General features: G+C 39.7%; 1 protein-coding gene across 1 annotated transcript in view; it reads right to left on the bottom strand.

Moving 5' to 3' along the window:
* RFTN1 (raftlin, lipid raft linker 1) overlaps positions 1 to 15,107 on the bottom strand; it is a 78,025-nt gene that overhangs the window by 45,164 nt on the left and 17,754 nt on the right. Inside the window, exon 2 of the mRNA XM_088521225.1 lies at positions 3,267 to 3,453. Coding sequence (XP_088377351.1) covers positions 3,267 to 3,453 — 187 coding nt within the window. The remainder of the gene's footprint in view (positions 1 to 3,266; positions 3,454 to 15,107) is intronic.

Here is a 15,107-nt window from a genome sequence, read left to right as displayed (position 1 = left end):
TTCTGGTTATCTGGAATCTTCCAAATGAATTGACTCCCCTCTCTCCCTTTGCCAAGAGGAACACACTATTGTAAGCTCTCACTTCCCCGAATCCTCCTACATCCCTTTTGCTGAGATTCTTCGAGTGTAAATCAGTGTGAACCAACTTGTCGCAAGTGTGAATCAGTGCGAACCAGCAGGCCACGGGCGACACTTCGCACTTGGAGCCTTCCCCACACTCAGCAAAAACCCTGTCAAAACCCGGGCTTGGCAATGCTTCCTTGCACATCTCTCTATAAAAGCGCCTCTCTGAGACCCCCGGGTGTCTCAGAACTCAGTACAGTCAGCAAAACCATGCGAGAAAACAAAATAAAATAAATAAATGCTGCTTGAAGGGGGCAGTCAATTGCTTTTTAATTAAAATTTTGATTGAAATTGAACAGAGAGAGTGTGAGGGAGAATGAGAGAACACAAAAGAGAGCACATTCACAAGAGTATTAAAATTATTATTCCTTTATCCTGATCTATTATATTCAAGTCCCAAACCAATCAATTGATTAGTGTCCATGACACACTACAGAAATAAAAAAAAAGTTATAATTATCATATTAAATTTATCAAGAACTACAGATAAGTTCTTCAGCTACTTGCTATACTACCTTCATGCCCAGTACTTCTAAAGAATAAAACACATATATTTACTTCCTTTCCTTCAATTGCCCATGACACTTTTTGCAGTGCTAATTATTTTGCCATTGATTTAAAAGTTGAAAAGAATGCCCTTAGCTTTTATATTCTCTGTAACATTTTTAATTGACAAATCTTGCCTTTCAATATTTATGGTTTCCATATATGTTAGGAATGTGTTTTCTTAAATATTGTATAGTGGGAATGAGTCTTACTTCCTTACTTACCAGCAATGAATAGCCAGTGAACACAATGAAGGCATAGAGATATCAGTATAGATTAGACATAAATTATCCCAGTGACTTTAAAAGAAGAAAAAAAATACAATGCAAACTCATATGGAGTATTTTATAACTCCCGGAAAATGGCTAAATTGAAGATGCAATAGGTATTTTTATTCACAAATATTAATGTATAACATTGCCTAATGACCATTTTTTTCTTGGACAAAACAAGGAACCACGAATCACACAGGGGCAGCAGCACATAGATCCCAACACACTCTGTCTGCTGCAGCCTGTAACTCCATAGCCTGTCTTGCCTATAGATGGGCAAGGCTACCATTAAACCTTCAAAATGCAAGTCAACAGGATTCACTTTAAAACATAAAACTGACATACAAGGGTATAACTCTGATTAAAGTAGACAGGCTACTGCAGGCATCCAGCTCTGCCTCTTGGTACACCAAATGCTCTCACACAAGCGCGCTCCGCACAGCCAAGGCCATGTGAAATCCGTGCAATCGCCACCTCTCTTCACTCTGCTTGGTAAGTCAACGAGTCACTGCACCCTGTGCTTGCACTATGTCATAGCCTTGGCCAAACTCACCACTACAAGGAACACCCAACTGTCATTTCCCCTCCTGCTATTTGCCTGTTTTTCCCTTGCTGCACCAGCTCCACCTCCCTAGGCATTCGGAAATGACAGACAGGAGAACAAGAGAAAGGCAGTGCGAGTGTCAAAGGAAATCTAATTGGTTCAAGACTCTCTACTGTCTTTAATTTTGAAAAGTCATTTACAGCTGTCTGAAGTACGTGTGAAACACTGGCACCCATGCGAGTGAGGAGGCAATTATGATCCTGAACTATTTCATATTCATTCTGCACAGCTGGAAAAAACTGGGTACGGGGCCAGAGAGCGGCACCCTGAGCTCGCTGCTCGGAGAGGAGGCGACCTGGGCTCTCGCAGCCAGGAGGTGCTGCTGCTCCTGACACATCTTTGCAGCTCCCTCCTGGAAGATGCTGAGCCCTCCAAGCTCACCCCAGCCAAAGTGCTTACGCTCTTACTTAACTTGGCAAATGCATATGCATGAAAATGCTTTCATTAGTTGCAATAGAGAGTTTGCAAGCAGGGAAAATGAGGTCCAAGAAACAAGTAAGTGAATCCCAGCGTTACTTAAGAAGTTCACGCTTTAGCCAGACATTTTATGCTTTAACTATACAACTGGAAAGTCTTCAACCAACCAGTATCAAGCAAGTCAGCTTGAAGTTCTATATTTATACAATCAAGAGCAAGTCAAGGTAAATTGAGAGCTAATGTTGTATTTAGTATTATTTTGCCCGAACTACCTACTGCCTAAAAAGATTTGGTATTGAAATGAAGAACTTCATTCCTTAGGTCACAGACTAAAGTCTACCCCAGCTGCAGTTGCTACCGAGCTGTAGGAAAGTGGAGGATGGTTTTACTCTGCCCAAAACAGTTAAACCCTTTCTTTGAAGCATCAGCAGAGAGAGAGATGCAAAAACCAGAAAAGGAAGGCTGAATTATCCCCCAAATTCTTGTAAGGGCCACTGCAAAAAGGGGAAATGGGGAGCACAACCGATGCTGCACAGATTGGCTTCAGCAGCACAAGAGGCTGCAGAGTTCTGAGAGGTCAGGTTCTGTAACATTTAATCTCTGAATTCTTAATTCAAAAACACAATATATGTTTAAAACAATCCTATTTTAATTTCTGCTTGGACTTCTTACCTCTGTATTCTGTTGATTTTTTAAATCAGATTAAAACTTAAAAGAACAGTATTTCTGCTTGTTTATTCATTTCCAGACTTTGATTATGTAAAATACTCTTAATATATTTTAGGACACTGAACAAAGCAGAGAGACTCATCATCTTATTTAAAGAGTTTGTACTGTTTCAAAAATTAAAAGAACCTGTATCGTTTACAAGAAAAAGAGGACTAAATTCTACAGATAAATTTTAAAAGCATTAGCACTGTAGTGCTCAAATCAGTTGTACTAAGTATAACTGTCTAAACACAAAACATGCCTTTTCTAAGCAAACATTTCACTCGTCTTAATTTAATTGTTAAAGGGTTCCAGCTAGACCACCCTTACAAATTGTCAGGCATAAGGTTTGCTTGTTTGCCCTTCATGACAACACATCCCCAAATACAGAGAGTACTTCAGCTTATTCTCTGAATCGTCTGCCAAACTACAGCTGAACTGTAAACACGACGAACATGTTAAGCCTATTCAAGCCTACAAAAAAAAAAAAATCAAGTCTTGCACAGTAAACTCTGCTATAATTTCCTGATGTAGGTCAAAACTCCGCAGGAAATCACATTGTCTATTTTTATCCCAGTTCACTGGAAGTGCTTTACCTTTCTGTTTTCTTGATCAGCACAGCCCTGAAGATTTGTTCCTGGGGAGTCTTCACTTTTTCATCAGTTGGTTGCACGAACGGGTGGACAGCAGCCAAGGCGAAGCCCTGCTGGTACAATTCCTGCAGCTGAGCTGGGAGATCACGCAAGGAGGAAAGCTTGATTGCAGATGATCCTGGCAGCTCAGCTGGAAACGAAAAGAAATTGGTCAATAATCCTACACCGGACTACTGTGTTTTTCAAGAGCCAGGCTCTTCAGAGATAAGCAAGCGTCACACTGATCTACAATATCAGCATAGAAATTCACTATAATTTGCTGAGGCCCATTTTGTATTTCAGATTTGAAGCAGACAATCTTAGCGAAGGGTTGCTATCACATAAAATGTGTGCAATTAAATAAGGAGTCAGACATGTTAAAACACCAAATTCAGCTTGTATCCTGGGCAGACAAAGGGAGGATTTAAAGCGTACAAAAGATATTCCAAGTTTTAATAGTCATCAAACCAATGCAACTTGAGCAAAGGGCACCATGAGTCAAAAATATAACACAAGCAGATAGTGGAGGAAGGCAAAATGTGTCAAATTCAAGAGCGATAAAAGGACACACACACACACACAGAACCTGTGTTATTTAGATGGAGATCACTGAGACAAAACCTTGCTGAGACCAAATACCTACCAATCAGTCCAGAGTACTTTGTGGGTATATTGATAACAAGAAAATACCCAGTTAGGAATACAGACAGCAACATGAAACCTTTGGGAATATACTAAGCCTTACACCTCATGATTTAAGTAGGCAACACAAAGATGAGGAGGAGTCTGAACATATGAAAGCTTCCACCAATCTGCTTCTTGTGGGGTTTTACACCTTCCCACAAAGCACAAGGTGCTCGCTGCTGCCAGACCCATGACATGCAAGGAGACACTGCCCTCAGTACCGCAGATACCCTCATTTCTTCTGAGCCTCGGGGGCTTCAAAAGGAAACCTGCAACCACAATCACCTGCAACCACTTTCCCTTGTCTTTCTCTCCACCTCCTCAATCCTTCTTATCATCTCTTTGAAATCTCATCTGAGAAGGTATCCTTCTGCCCTGGCTTCCAGTTCTGTTGGGAGAAACTTATTACTTGACCCCTAACTACATCACAGTGTATGGCGTGCTGAGGTGCTGAAGGTGATGGTGAGGAGGTGGAGCTGAGGTGGAGGTGAGCGGCTGGAGGTGAGGTGGTGGAAGGGGAGCAGGTAGAGGTGAGGAGGTAGACGTGAGGAGGTAGAGGGCTTCCTCCCAGCCCTGGAGCAGGCAGGAGAGGAACGCTGCAAGCAGCAGGACGGGGCAGAGGTCCTCAGCTCCTCGCAGGCTTGGACCTTCTTTAAAAAAAATGCACCAGACAGGAGTCTGGACGAAAGATGCCAGCCACGCAAAATAAGGCTTCATTGTACTGCTTTTTTTCATCAAATTGTGTGGCTACCCTTTATGAATAATGAAAGAGGCTATCAAAAACTAATAAATATTCAAAACCAATATTGCAAAGGAATAATTTAAATAATAATAGAATAGCTGTGCTTGGTGTGTTTTTTCTTCATATAAGACCATGTTCCAGAAGAGAATTAGGTAACATTTTGACCAAAGACTACAGGACGCAGGCTTTTTATCATTTTTGCAAATAAAATTAGAAAAACAAGCAACATGTACACTGACAGACAGGATGCCATTAACTTCTGGAACCGCGCACAAGTCACTTAAGAGTCATACAAAGAGATACCTTAATAAATAATGCAGAATAAATAATAAATCAATGTGTTGCTCAATGAACCCTACAGGGATAAAAGTGGGTAAAGAAACCCAGATGTGAGAACCACCTTTCTTCTGCTTCCCACTGTGGCACAGAGATTGTGAAAACATGCTGCAAACTGACGTAATTAATTAAAAGAATATGAAAGGCAAAACTGCTTTTTAAATGAGGGTTTTACCTGGATACAATGGAATGGCTGAACACTATTCAATAATCACAGAATCACAGAATGGATGGAAGGGACCTCTAGAGATCATCTAGTCCAAACTCCCTGCATAAGCAGGGACACCTAGAGCATGTGGCACAGGGTGGCATCCAGGCGGGTTATACAGTTAGTTCTGGCAATGGTGATTCAGTTTTTAACTACCATTTTTGAAAGATCACACTTGCCTTGCATATAAACTTGTTATCTGAAATATTCTGAGCGTGCCCTGGTAAAGCTAGTTATTTATTGGCATTTCAGAGCATGTCCTTCCCCCTAAAAGTAGGAGGAAAGTGCACTAATACTTTTCAATTGGAGCTTTGGGATAAGCACACAAATGATAATAATAATAAAATGTTACAAAACAGCTGGAAAAGATCATAAGGCTAGTATATACTCTTAGTTAGAGGCAGCATCAACTATAGCTGAGCTAATTCTCACAGAAATTCTGTCTTGCCTATTTTTAAAAACTTTATTTATAGAGATTCCCTAGCTGCCCTATGTAATGTTTTAGTACTTCGCTACTGTTCAAAAGCATTTTTGCATCGTGTCTAAATTTCTCTTCTTGAAATTCAAGGTTGCTGTTCCTCAATAGAACATTTTGGTTTGCATCAGTATTTTACAACCCTTAATACATGTCTCAACTTTAGACTGTATAAACTCAGTCCTTTGAATCTTTCCTAGTCAATTGTGTTGTCTAGATTTCTAATTTTTTTGAACGTCTTCTCCTGATTCTCTTCAACTGGACCACGTCTTTCTTCATTTATGGTATCTAAAACCTCACCATGGTGACCTGGCAGAAGCCTCATCACTGCTCTGTACAATGGAAGAGATTCTTTGTGCTTATTATACCATGCAAGTTTATAGGATTTGAAAAAAATATATTGAATTATTTTTTTTCTATAGCCATGACATTCCTGTCCTTAATTACTACAGACTGCTTTTGTTTTTCAATTTTAATGTGCCATTCTGAATTCTGACCTATGTGGTGCTTACAGCACTTCCCAGATTGGCAAATTTTAATAAATACACCTACCTATTAGTCACTTGATCACTTAAATAGCTAATGGAAATAGTGAATAATAACAGATTCTGGATAGAAACATTCTAAGTGTTACAATCAACATATCCTTTCAAGTTTGATGGTGAACATTGCTAAATTCTCCACAGATTAGAGATTCTTCAAAAAGAAACAAGAGTTCCTGTTACACAACCGATACCCACAAGGTACAAATGAATTTCCTGGGTCTACAGACCTGAGCATTCTTCTTACATGACCCTGGAAAGAATGCAGATTTGCGTGATGAGGATTCACCTTGAGAAATCCCAGCTACCTATCGTCCTCTAGATATTGTAAAAATGAGCTACTTGTTCCAGTATCTTTCTGGGAACTGAATTAAATTAGGAATCATAAAGCTCTCTTTAAAAGCAAGCTGAAAAGGGACCAAGCGTCTTTCTGGAAAGTTGCATTCATCCCTCAACAATTTTCAAACTTAAGTGATGTTATTTCAGAAATTTCTTCACCTAATCATCTGTAGGCTCAGCCTATTTGAAAATGCCTAATTTATGAAAACATTACCTGCTCCACTCTTTATGCAGTTCAACTGAAATGTAGAAAAACAGTAAAACTTTTGTAAGACCTTACACAATTTCAAATAAAGTCAGACCATCTTTTTGGTCTCTCTGAATTCTCTTGGTAAAGAGAATTCTAATTAATGTCATTTCAAAAACAGGAAAACCAAAACTGCTTAGAGCAGAGACTTGTGTAAAGTAACAGAGCAGATGAATGACAAAATAAAAGCTTTTATAACTTGAATACTTACTATAATTATGATAAGCCTCTATTTTGCCAAAAGATATAGCTGAGTTCTCATAGCAGCATCAGTCTTGGTCTTGAAATGAAGCATGCTTTAGCAGTTTTACATTCTGTTCTATGTTCCTTTATTTACTGTCGCACTTCACAACCTGACCTCCATGATTTCTTTGTTTATTCTGTCTATATCTAGAAGAGCTTAGAAGAAACTTGTAAATGACAGATGCTGTGTTTTTCAATTTTGTTAAAGCTGAAAGTGGAAATAGAAGTGCTGACTGCTTTTGGAATTGATTACCAGGAAAATTAGTTTGCTGCCTGCCTGATAATTGAAGCTGAAAACACCTCCAGCAGTGCTCAGAAAGATGCAGTAAAATATAGCTTAGAGAGTCTTCAAAAAGAAGTGCAAGTAGCAAGAAGTGCCACTTTCATGTTCAAACAGAGCCCTGAAGAATCAGCAAGGGCTGTTGGCACAGAGACCACCCACGCTCCTACCCAAGGAAGCCTGCAGCCAAAAAGCCCTTCACAGATGGATCATGCCGCAGTTCCTCAGGTGTCTTCTCCTGATAGGTATTCATACTCATGGCATTACACTGAATGACTTGCGCTATTTAGTATTTTTGCTTTTTTGGCATCTTCAGCTGAAACACAGAGTATGGAAGTGTTAACATCTTATTCTGCAGAAAGTTGCAATGGCAACACATCAAGTTCCTTGGTATGCAGTCAATTAGACTACTATGGGTCTTGTCTTTAGACAGACAGAGCTAATAAATACTGCTACTCGCTTAAAGACTCCCAAGCTCAACAGATTTGGTATATGAGAGGAGAGACCTCAACCTCTGCAGATCATTGAGTCCAACTCTTCTCCTCAAGCAGGGTCACCTACAGCAGACTGCCCAGGATCATATTCAGATTTGAATACCTCAAAGGATGACACTAGCACCACCAATCTGGGCAACCTTCTCCACTGCTCAACCACCATACAATAAAGAGGCGGCTTTTTTTATGCTTTTGACTGGAATTTTCTGTGTTTGTGCCCGTCTCCTCTTATCCTGTCACTGGGTAACACTGAGAAGAGCCCTGCTTCATCTTCCTGATATCCTCCTATTAATTATTTGTACACATTGGTAAGATTTCCCTTGAGCTTTCTCTTCTCCAAGCTAAACAGTCCCACCCCTCTCAGCCTCTCCTTGCACGAGAGATGCTCCAGGCCCTCAATCATCTTTGGGGCCCTTTGCTGAACTCACTCCGGTATGTCCACGTCTTTCTTGTACTGGGGAGCCCGGGCTTGCAGAGGGCACTCCAAATGTGGTCTCACAAGGGCTGAGGAGAGAGCAAGGATCACGACCCTCAAACTGCTTGCAATGCTTTAGCTAATGCAGCCCAGGATACTGTGAGCCTTCTTTGCCTCAAGGATGCATTGCTCCTTCATGTTGAACTGGTGTCCACCCAGACACTCAGGTCCTTCTCTGCAAAGCTGCTCTCCAGCTGGCTGGGCCCCGGCCGGTGCTGGTGCATGGGCTTGGTGCACTCCATGCTCAGGACTCTGCATTTCCCTTTGTAGAGCTTCACAAGGCTCCTGACATTTCTCCAGCCTGTTGATGTCCCTCTGAATTGTAGCACAACTATCGGGTGTATCAGCATCTTTCAACTCTCTTCTATTTGATGAGCAACTATTTTCCCTCCATGATGCTATATTTATGACAAAGCTAAAACAAAATTTCTTCTTTTTTAGTTTCTTCTACTTGCTCAGCAAATAACAGAGCTAAAGCTAAAGCAGGAAAAATAAAACTTTAAATGTCAGAATCGAATTTATTTAATTTCTCTTCATGGAAACAGTTAAACTTAGGGTCAAATTTAGGTCTCAATTTCTTGGTACTGATATTTAATACTTTATTTTAAAGGACAAGTATATAGTTCTATTGTAAATTCTATTGAACTGTGTTATGTGTTTCCTTATACTTTGTTTATTCTGACAAAACAAATCAAAGTTATTACTTTGGTCTTCACTTTTTGACATGTTTTCCTGATTAAACTTTTTAGGCTCTTATTCCAGTCACAGCTGTTGAAGATCGACATAGTCTATAATGACAGTTCACATTACATATAAAAACGTTCCACAAAAATATTCTGGACGTTTAAGTAGCTTTCATTTTCTCAGAGAAAGCTTTCAAGTTCATCTCCATTTTCAAAGTAATGCTCCTCAGTTTATTATGAAACATTAAGTAAGGCTTTTCCCTATGCATTAAAACAACTGAAAATCAAAGTGGTTTTTATTTAGATTGTATGCACTTTCTGTCTATATGGGTTATAGAATAAAACACTTCTTACTGATACATGCCTAAAACCAATGTACAGTGATGGTCTGAAACAAAAAGGAAAGGCCAGTAGGTAATCCCACTGGATCCAGACAGTTAGGCCCTGCAGTAATTCAGGTTCCTGATAGCCATGAACATCCCTCCTTGATCAGGACATGAACAGGCTCAGACCCTTTGAGAAATAGCTGCTTCCAATTTCAATGAGAATTTTGATTTGATTCAATTTCTGATTACGTAGTCTTACAAGCGAGCCCATGACTTCTCCCATTCAGAGTACCCAGAGCCAGCGAGATACCGAGTCCATGGTCTGTCCTCCCAGCACCACGGCCTATGGAGGCCTCTCCGCACAGCTACAGGCTGTATGCAGTGGGGAGGATGATGCCTTCTTGCCTCCTTCCCAAGACAGCTGACAGCTCGGGAGCATTACGGAGCTCTCATTGGAAAAGGAAGACCTCAGAGGGTAGGGAGGGACTGCCCCTCACCTCTCGCAGCTCTTCGCTGCATGCTCTAACCTCAGACCAAAGGCAGTTGCCTCTGGCTCTTGAGCAGACTCTTGCCTACGACGTAAAAAGGAGCAAAAGTTGGGGCACACCATAGCTCACTAGCTCTGCACTTCACAGCAGACCAACCTAAAGATATAGGGGCCAGGCTTCTACCTTGCTGGCATCTATGGTCCTTACCAGAGCTAGCAGTCAGTATGAAAGCTGAAAGCAAGGTACTAGCAAAACTGAGGTCATACAGTAGTGGAGTCATCATCTAACACCACCCCCTGAATTCCTGCAGGGCTGTATAATAGATCCAACTATTTCCCTTGTGCCTCCAGTGACCGCCTCGTGAAAACAGCACTAACTTGCTTCGCTGTGCCTCATGTAGCCCACCAAGGTGGTTACAACTGCATGTCTGCTGGCAGGAACCTAAACAGCAGCAAGGACTGGAGGCAATAATGTGGAGAGAGTAAACATCCCTGCCTTTGTGCATTTGTGTTTTCATGAACAAATACATAAATCTGGCTCAAGTGCACGAGATTCTTAATGTTCTCACCCAGGGTATGTTCTTCCTGAGCACATTATGATTGCCTGGAACATCTCAACTCTGGAAACAGAATAGGAAAGATGAATCAATCTTTTTGGTGTAGTTATTTCTGATTCTTTTATAGGAAGCCAAAACATTTAGAATGAGGATAGCTGTTTTTTAATCTAACACTTATTCCTTTCTACCAACTTGAATTTAATTTAAATAAATTAAATATTAGAGCAGATTAAGTTCCAGTAGAGAAAACTTTGTTTTTGCATTAGAGCTGATAAAAAAAAACTAGAAGTTAATAGTCAGAAGATGCAGTTTCGCTCACATTAAAACATTTTGTAGGAATATGTCAACTACAACAGTGCTTTTCATTTGGATAATTTTGGAAAGTTTAAATAAAAGTCATGTCTTAGTGTTTTACATGATCAAAGTGATTAAACAAGCCATAGTTTTTCAGTGGTTCTATCAGTTTTTAGCTCCACTTCAAATTTTGAAATTAACTATATAAAGTGGAATTTGGATTTCTTACCACTTTTCTTGGGCTGCGTGACAACAACCTCAAACTCCACAACAAATTGGGATGTAAGAAGGAAGCAGGGCCCCTCCGAGCAGCTCTGCATACTTGTGTGTACACCAATACACATTTGGCCATATTAGGGAAGGAAACCCAGCTCACTGCTCCCTAACTGCTCAAGGCACAGCTCAAATCCTCTTCTGCTGAGTAGCCCACTGACCACAACGGGTTTCTGCAGGCTGAATCCTGCCCGCTGGACACAGGACCATCCTGCAAAGTCTCTTTTTGGTTTGTCCTAAGTCCTGTGCAGGCTTAAAGCGGGGAGGACACCAGCCCTGAAGGTAAGGGCTACCTGAGGGAGGAGAAGCAAGGTCAGCAAGCTCATCACTCAGAGGTTGTGTGGACATCCTAGTATCACCTGCGGAAAGACACATGGCAAAATCTACTGGGCAGTGCTGGCTTTCATCTAAAAACGCGGCACGGATTTGAAAAGATCCTCTTTTCACTACTATAAATATGAGAATTTTATCGCACTTTTCACTTAACAGTTGGTTTGGAACAGCTGAAAAAATCCAAACCACCATCCCTTCCAACTCCTGAGGTTTGGGAAGTCCAATTCATTACATTGAAAGGAGACTGCTATTTGAATATTATCAAAAGACTTACTGACTGATCCTAGGAAAACACAGCTCTCTGCATTTAGTGTCAATCTCAAACAAAACAGAAATAGAGGCATCTATTGCAAATTAAGTTTTATTCCTTGTTACAAACATTAACTTCCTTTGACACAGCATAAACTGTCTGCACGGCAAAACAAAGCAACCATGTTAACCTCATTTAATTATAAAAATTCTTTCCTTCCTGAATCCACAAATAGTTTCTTGTCAACCAAAAAGTATCAAGGAATGAGACTAATCCCAACAAAAACAATAGCAAAAGCACTGGTAATACAACTTAAAAGACCACAAAAGCAGCGAATGGATTTCTGGTGAGCTTTGCAAGGCATCACAATAAAAAAGCCTATTTCTGAACCAAAACTTATCAGTTTGAAATGCTAAGACAGTACAATTAACAAAGCAGAAAATATATGGTGCTTCTAGCATTATCACACTGCTTTAACTAGCTGAAACACACTAATGATAGAATTTACTGAGTTAAAAGCTCAGATTTTGGAAAACAAAATCATGGCTTTTTAACTTTCTAGTAGAGAGTGCAGGGGATATAAAGAGGCTCCAGGATTTTGAAGAACACTGAGACAAAATGTCTTAGAGTAGGACCATTCAGGCCCTCATTCCAGGCAACATTTCATGTTGCCTTTTTTATTGGGTTAAATGCCTTTCTCATCATTTTTCAAGTTGCAGGACAAATACAATGAATGTCCCCATCCAAGAGAAGAACAGTGAATTTGCAAGAAAAATGAGGAATTTAAATAAAAGGATGAACGCTCAATAAGCTCCTGGTGCTTGCTCTTAGTGAAAAGTGTAATGTGGAACTTAGAGTATTACAGAGCTTTTTATTCCAAAGGGTAAAAAAGTAAAAACAACTGTGAAATTGTACATATAAACCCTTGAAAGCATGTGAGTATAATACACACACATAGACAAGCACTCATTTCTTGGTATACTTTAGGAAACAGCAGATATCCGCATGAGTCAAACCTAAAAAGTACCAAGATAACTTAAAGATTCAATGAGATTAGGCAATTTTGTCTAATCAACTTTGTTTTCTAATCTCATGGAATCTTGGACTAATCTTGTTTGCTGACTAATCTATGTTCCATTTCTGTATCTTTCAAGAACCAGATCAATATCTTTGAAACTCGGTCGCTTCCCCACGAATATGTTATGATCATTCACAAAACGTGCTCACTTCTGGTGTTTCAGAAAGAAGTGAAATACTTCTACTCCCACTGCACACAGCTAAAAAAGCCACCACTAGACAGAAGTTTAACTAAACCTCAGTAAGTGGACGGGCACTTCTTGAGGGACTCACAGCTTACACTGACAGACTGGGGACACAATGATGCAAGAGAGGCAGAATGAAGACCACCTACTAGGCCCAAGAAGGGTTAATGACTGAGCAAAAAGAGAAAGGAAAAGGAAAGGGACTTTATATAGGAGAAGTACCCAAATCCTACTCTTTCATGACTTGAATAGCTCTGAAATGATTTTTTTTTATTTACACCTCTTTCTCCACAAGAGGAAAGGAGTTGCTTCTAGGCCCTAAATTTACAGAGATAAAACATATCCATCAAAGATGGGTAATTCACATTTCTCAAATCAAAGAGAAGTCCAATTATGCCTAACAAAATGGAGAAAGTGTTCAGTATTATAATATTACATTGCAATTTTAATGGCCTTGTTATCTGTAGCAGCTCCAAAAGGAGAATACTACACTGAATTACAGGGGAGAAAAGAAGCTGAATCCTGAACTACAGAAGTGCCAGGTTGCTACTTGAATTATTTATTCCCTCCTCTCCCCAAAAAGATCCTGCTCTCAAACCTTCAGATACCAAGTCAACCTGCTGATCACAGTCCTCACGCTTCCCGAGTCCAACACCGGATGCCCTGCATTTCAACAGCTTAAAAATAAGTCCAATAGGACATCTCATCCCTCGCACTGGTGGTGCAACAAGCCAAACAAGCAAGCAGCCACTTACCAAATACTTTAAAAGGGAAGGAAGGAGCTACCTGACAACAAAAGAAAAAATAAAATTTACTGAAGAGATCTTCTGAAATCTAGGAGTTATGGGTCTCAACATCTGAGGGCTGATGCAACTTTTTTTGTTGAGATCTTTCCCAAGCTAATGCGTTCAATTACTTTTCTTAGCAGCAGTGCCAAAGGACACCAGTGAGTTTCATGGCTAACCTTGCAATCTGCAGAATCTTCCAATTATCTCCCTTCTATCCTTTCAAATGTACATAACATTTGTGCTTCATTTTGATGTTCTTTACGTATTTCTGGCAAATTTTCCTTTCAGATTTCAGAACCGAAGAATACAACAAAGAAGCAATTCTGAATTCTCTGCAAAATTTAAAATAAGCTAACTTGGACCATGTTAAAAGAGTTGCACAAAATACAGTTAATATACCCAAAGGAATACAAAAACTGCTTCTCCTAATACATACCAAATTATGCAGACTTTATTCATTTTATAACATACTTTGCTAAGTGAGGAAAATCTCCTCTCAAACGGATTTTGTAGCATTTCTAAGCTTTCCAATTCGCTATATCCTATTGTCAACAAAACCTTGTATGTGCTGACAGTTCAAGGAGTTAAAATGCAGAAAGGTTGTTTCATCAGTCTACATATTTCCATCCAAACCAACTGAGAATAATCTCGAAATTACTGTTTTTATTCTTAATCAAGCACAGAAGAACAAAGTAGGTTGCATGCATTATATTAAGATTTTTTTCCATAATCATGAGATTAGTATAAATCTGATTGAAGCCTGGTTTCCAAATTGAAGAAACACAAGAGGATTTCAAAACATTCAGGAAAAAGGAGTAGAGAGAAGTCAGCAGTAGTAAGTGTGGTTGAATAAATACATTGTGATTTGACGTACTTTTAAATGATACACTGAAAATTCTGATTAAAATCAAAGATTCGGTGCAGTGTAGACAAACAAGAAGATAAAAACTGCCACCAAGCTCTACAATAAAGGTATTTTTTTCCCAATTCACAAGATAGCAGTTATATACTATTAGTATTTGCCAGGAGACTCTAATTGGAAATTAGAGAGGATGTTTAGAAGTCTGCATTTTACAAATTCAGCCTTCAACCCAAAGGTCTCAATTCACTGACATAACCAGTAACCTGTGGCAGAATGGTTGGAATTTATCAAGATTGCTCTTATTCCCCAAGCCAACCTGTGCAACACAGAACTGATAGTCTCCAGGGAAACCAAAATCCTCCTGGCAGATCATGCCTGTATATATTTTATACATAGCTCTTTGCAGGATACATGCAGAAAAGGACAGATAACTTTGTAAATGCTTGAAGGCTTTATCCAAGCATTACCTGCTGGTTTATGTTTCTTTTCACAGTAAATCTTCACATGCGTGTTTCACATGCATTTTCCCTTTCTTTTGTAATAGCTGTTTTCAGCCTTTCCTGTAAAATCACATTTAGGATGGTACTGCATGCCAAGTTCCCTTGATTTCTTTTAAGAGCTAGAA

The sequence above is a fragment of the Tinamus guttatus genome, unplaced genomic scaffold (genome assembly GCF_059628265.1).
Source record: "Tinamus guttatus ecotype Peru unplaced genomic scaffold, ASM5962826v1 Tinamus_guttatus_pri_ptg000115l, whole genome shotgun sequence".
NCBI classification, from domain to species: Eukaryota; Metazoa; Chordata; class Aves; order Tinamiformes; family Tinamidae; genus Tinamus; species Tinamus guttatus.
The sequence above is the reverse complement of the archived record's forward strand: the minus strand, read 5'-3'. Positions and strand labels throughout refer to the sequence as shown.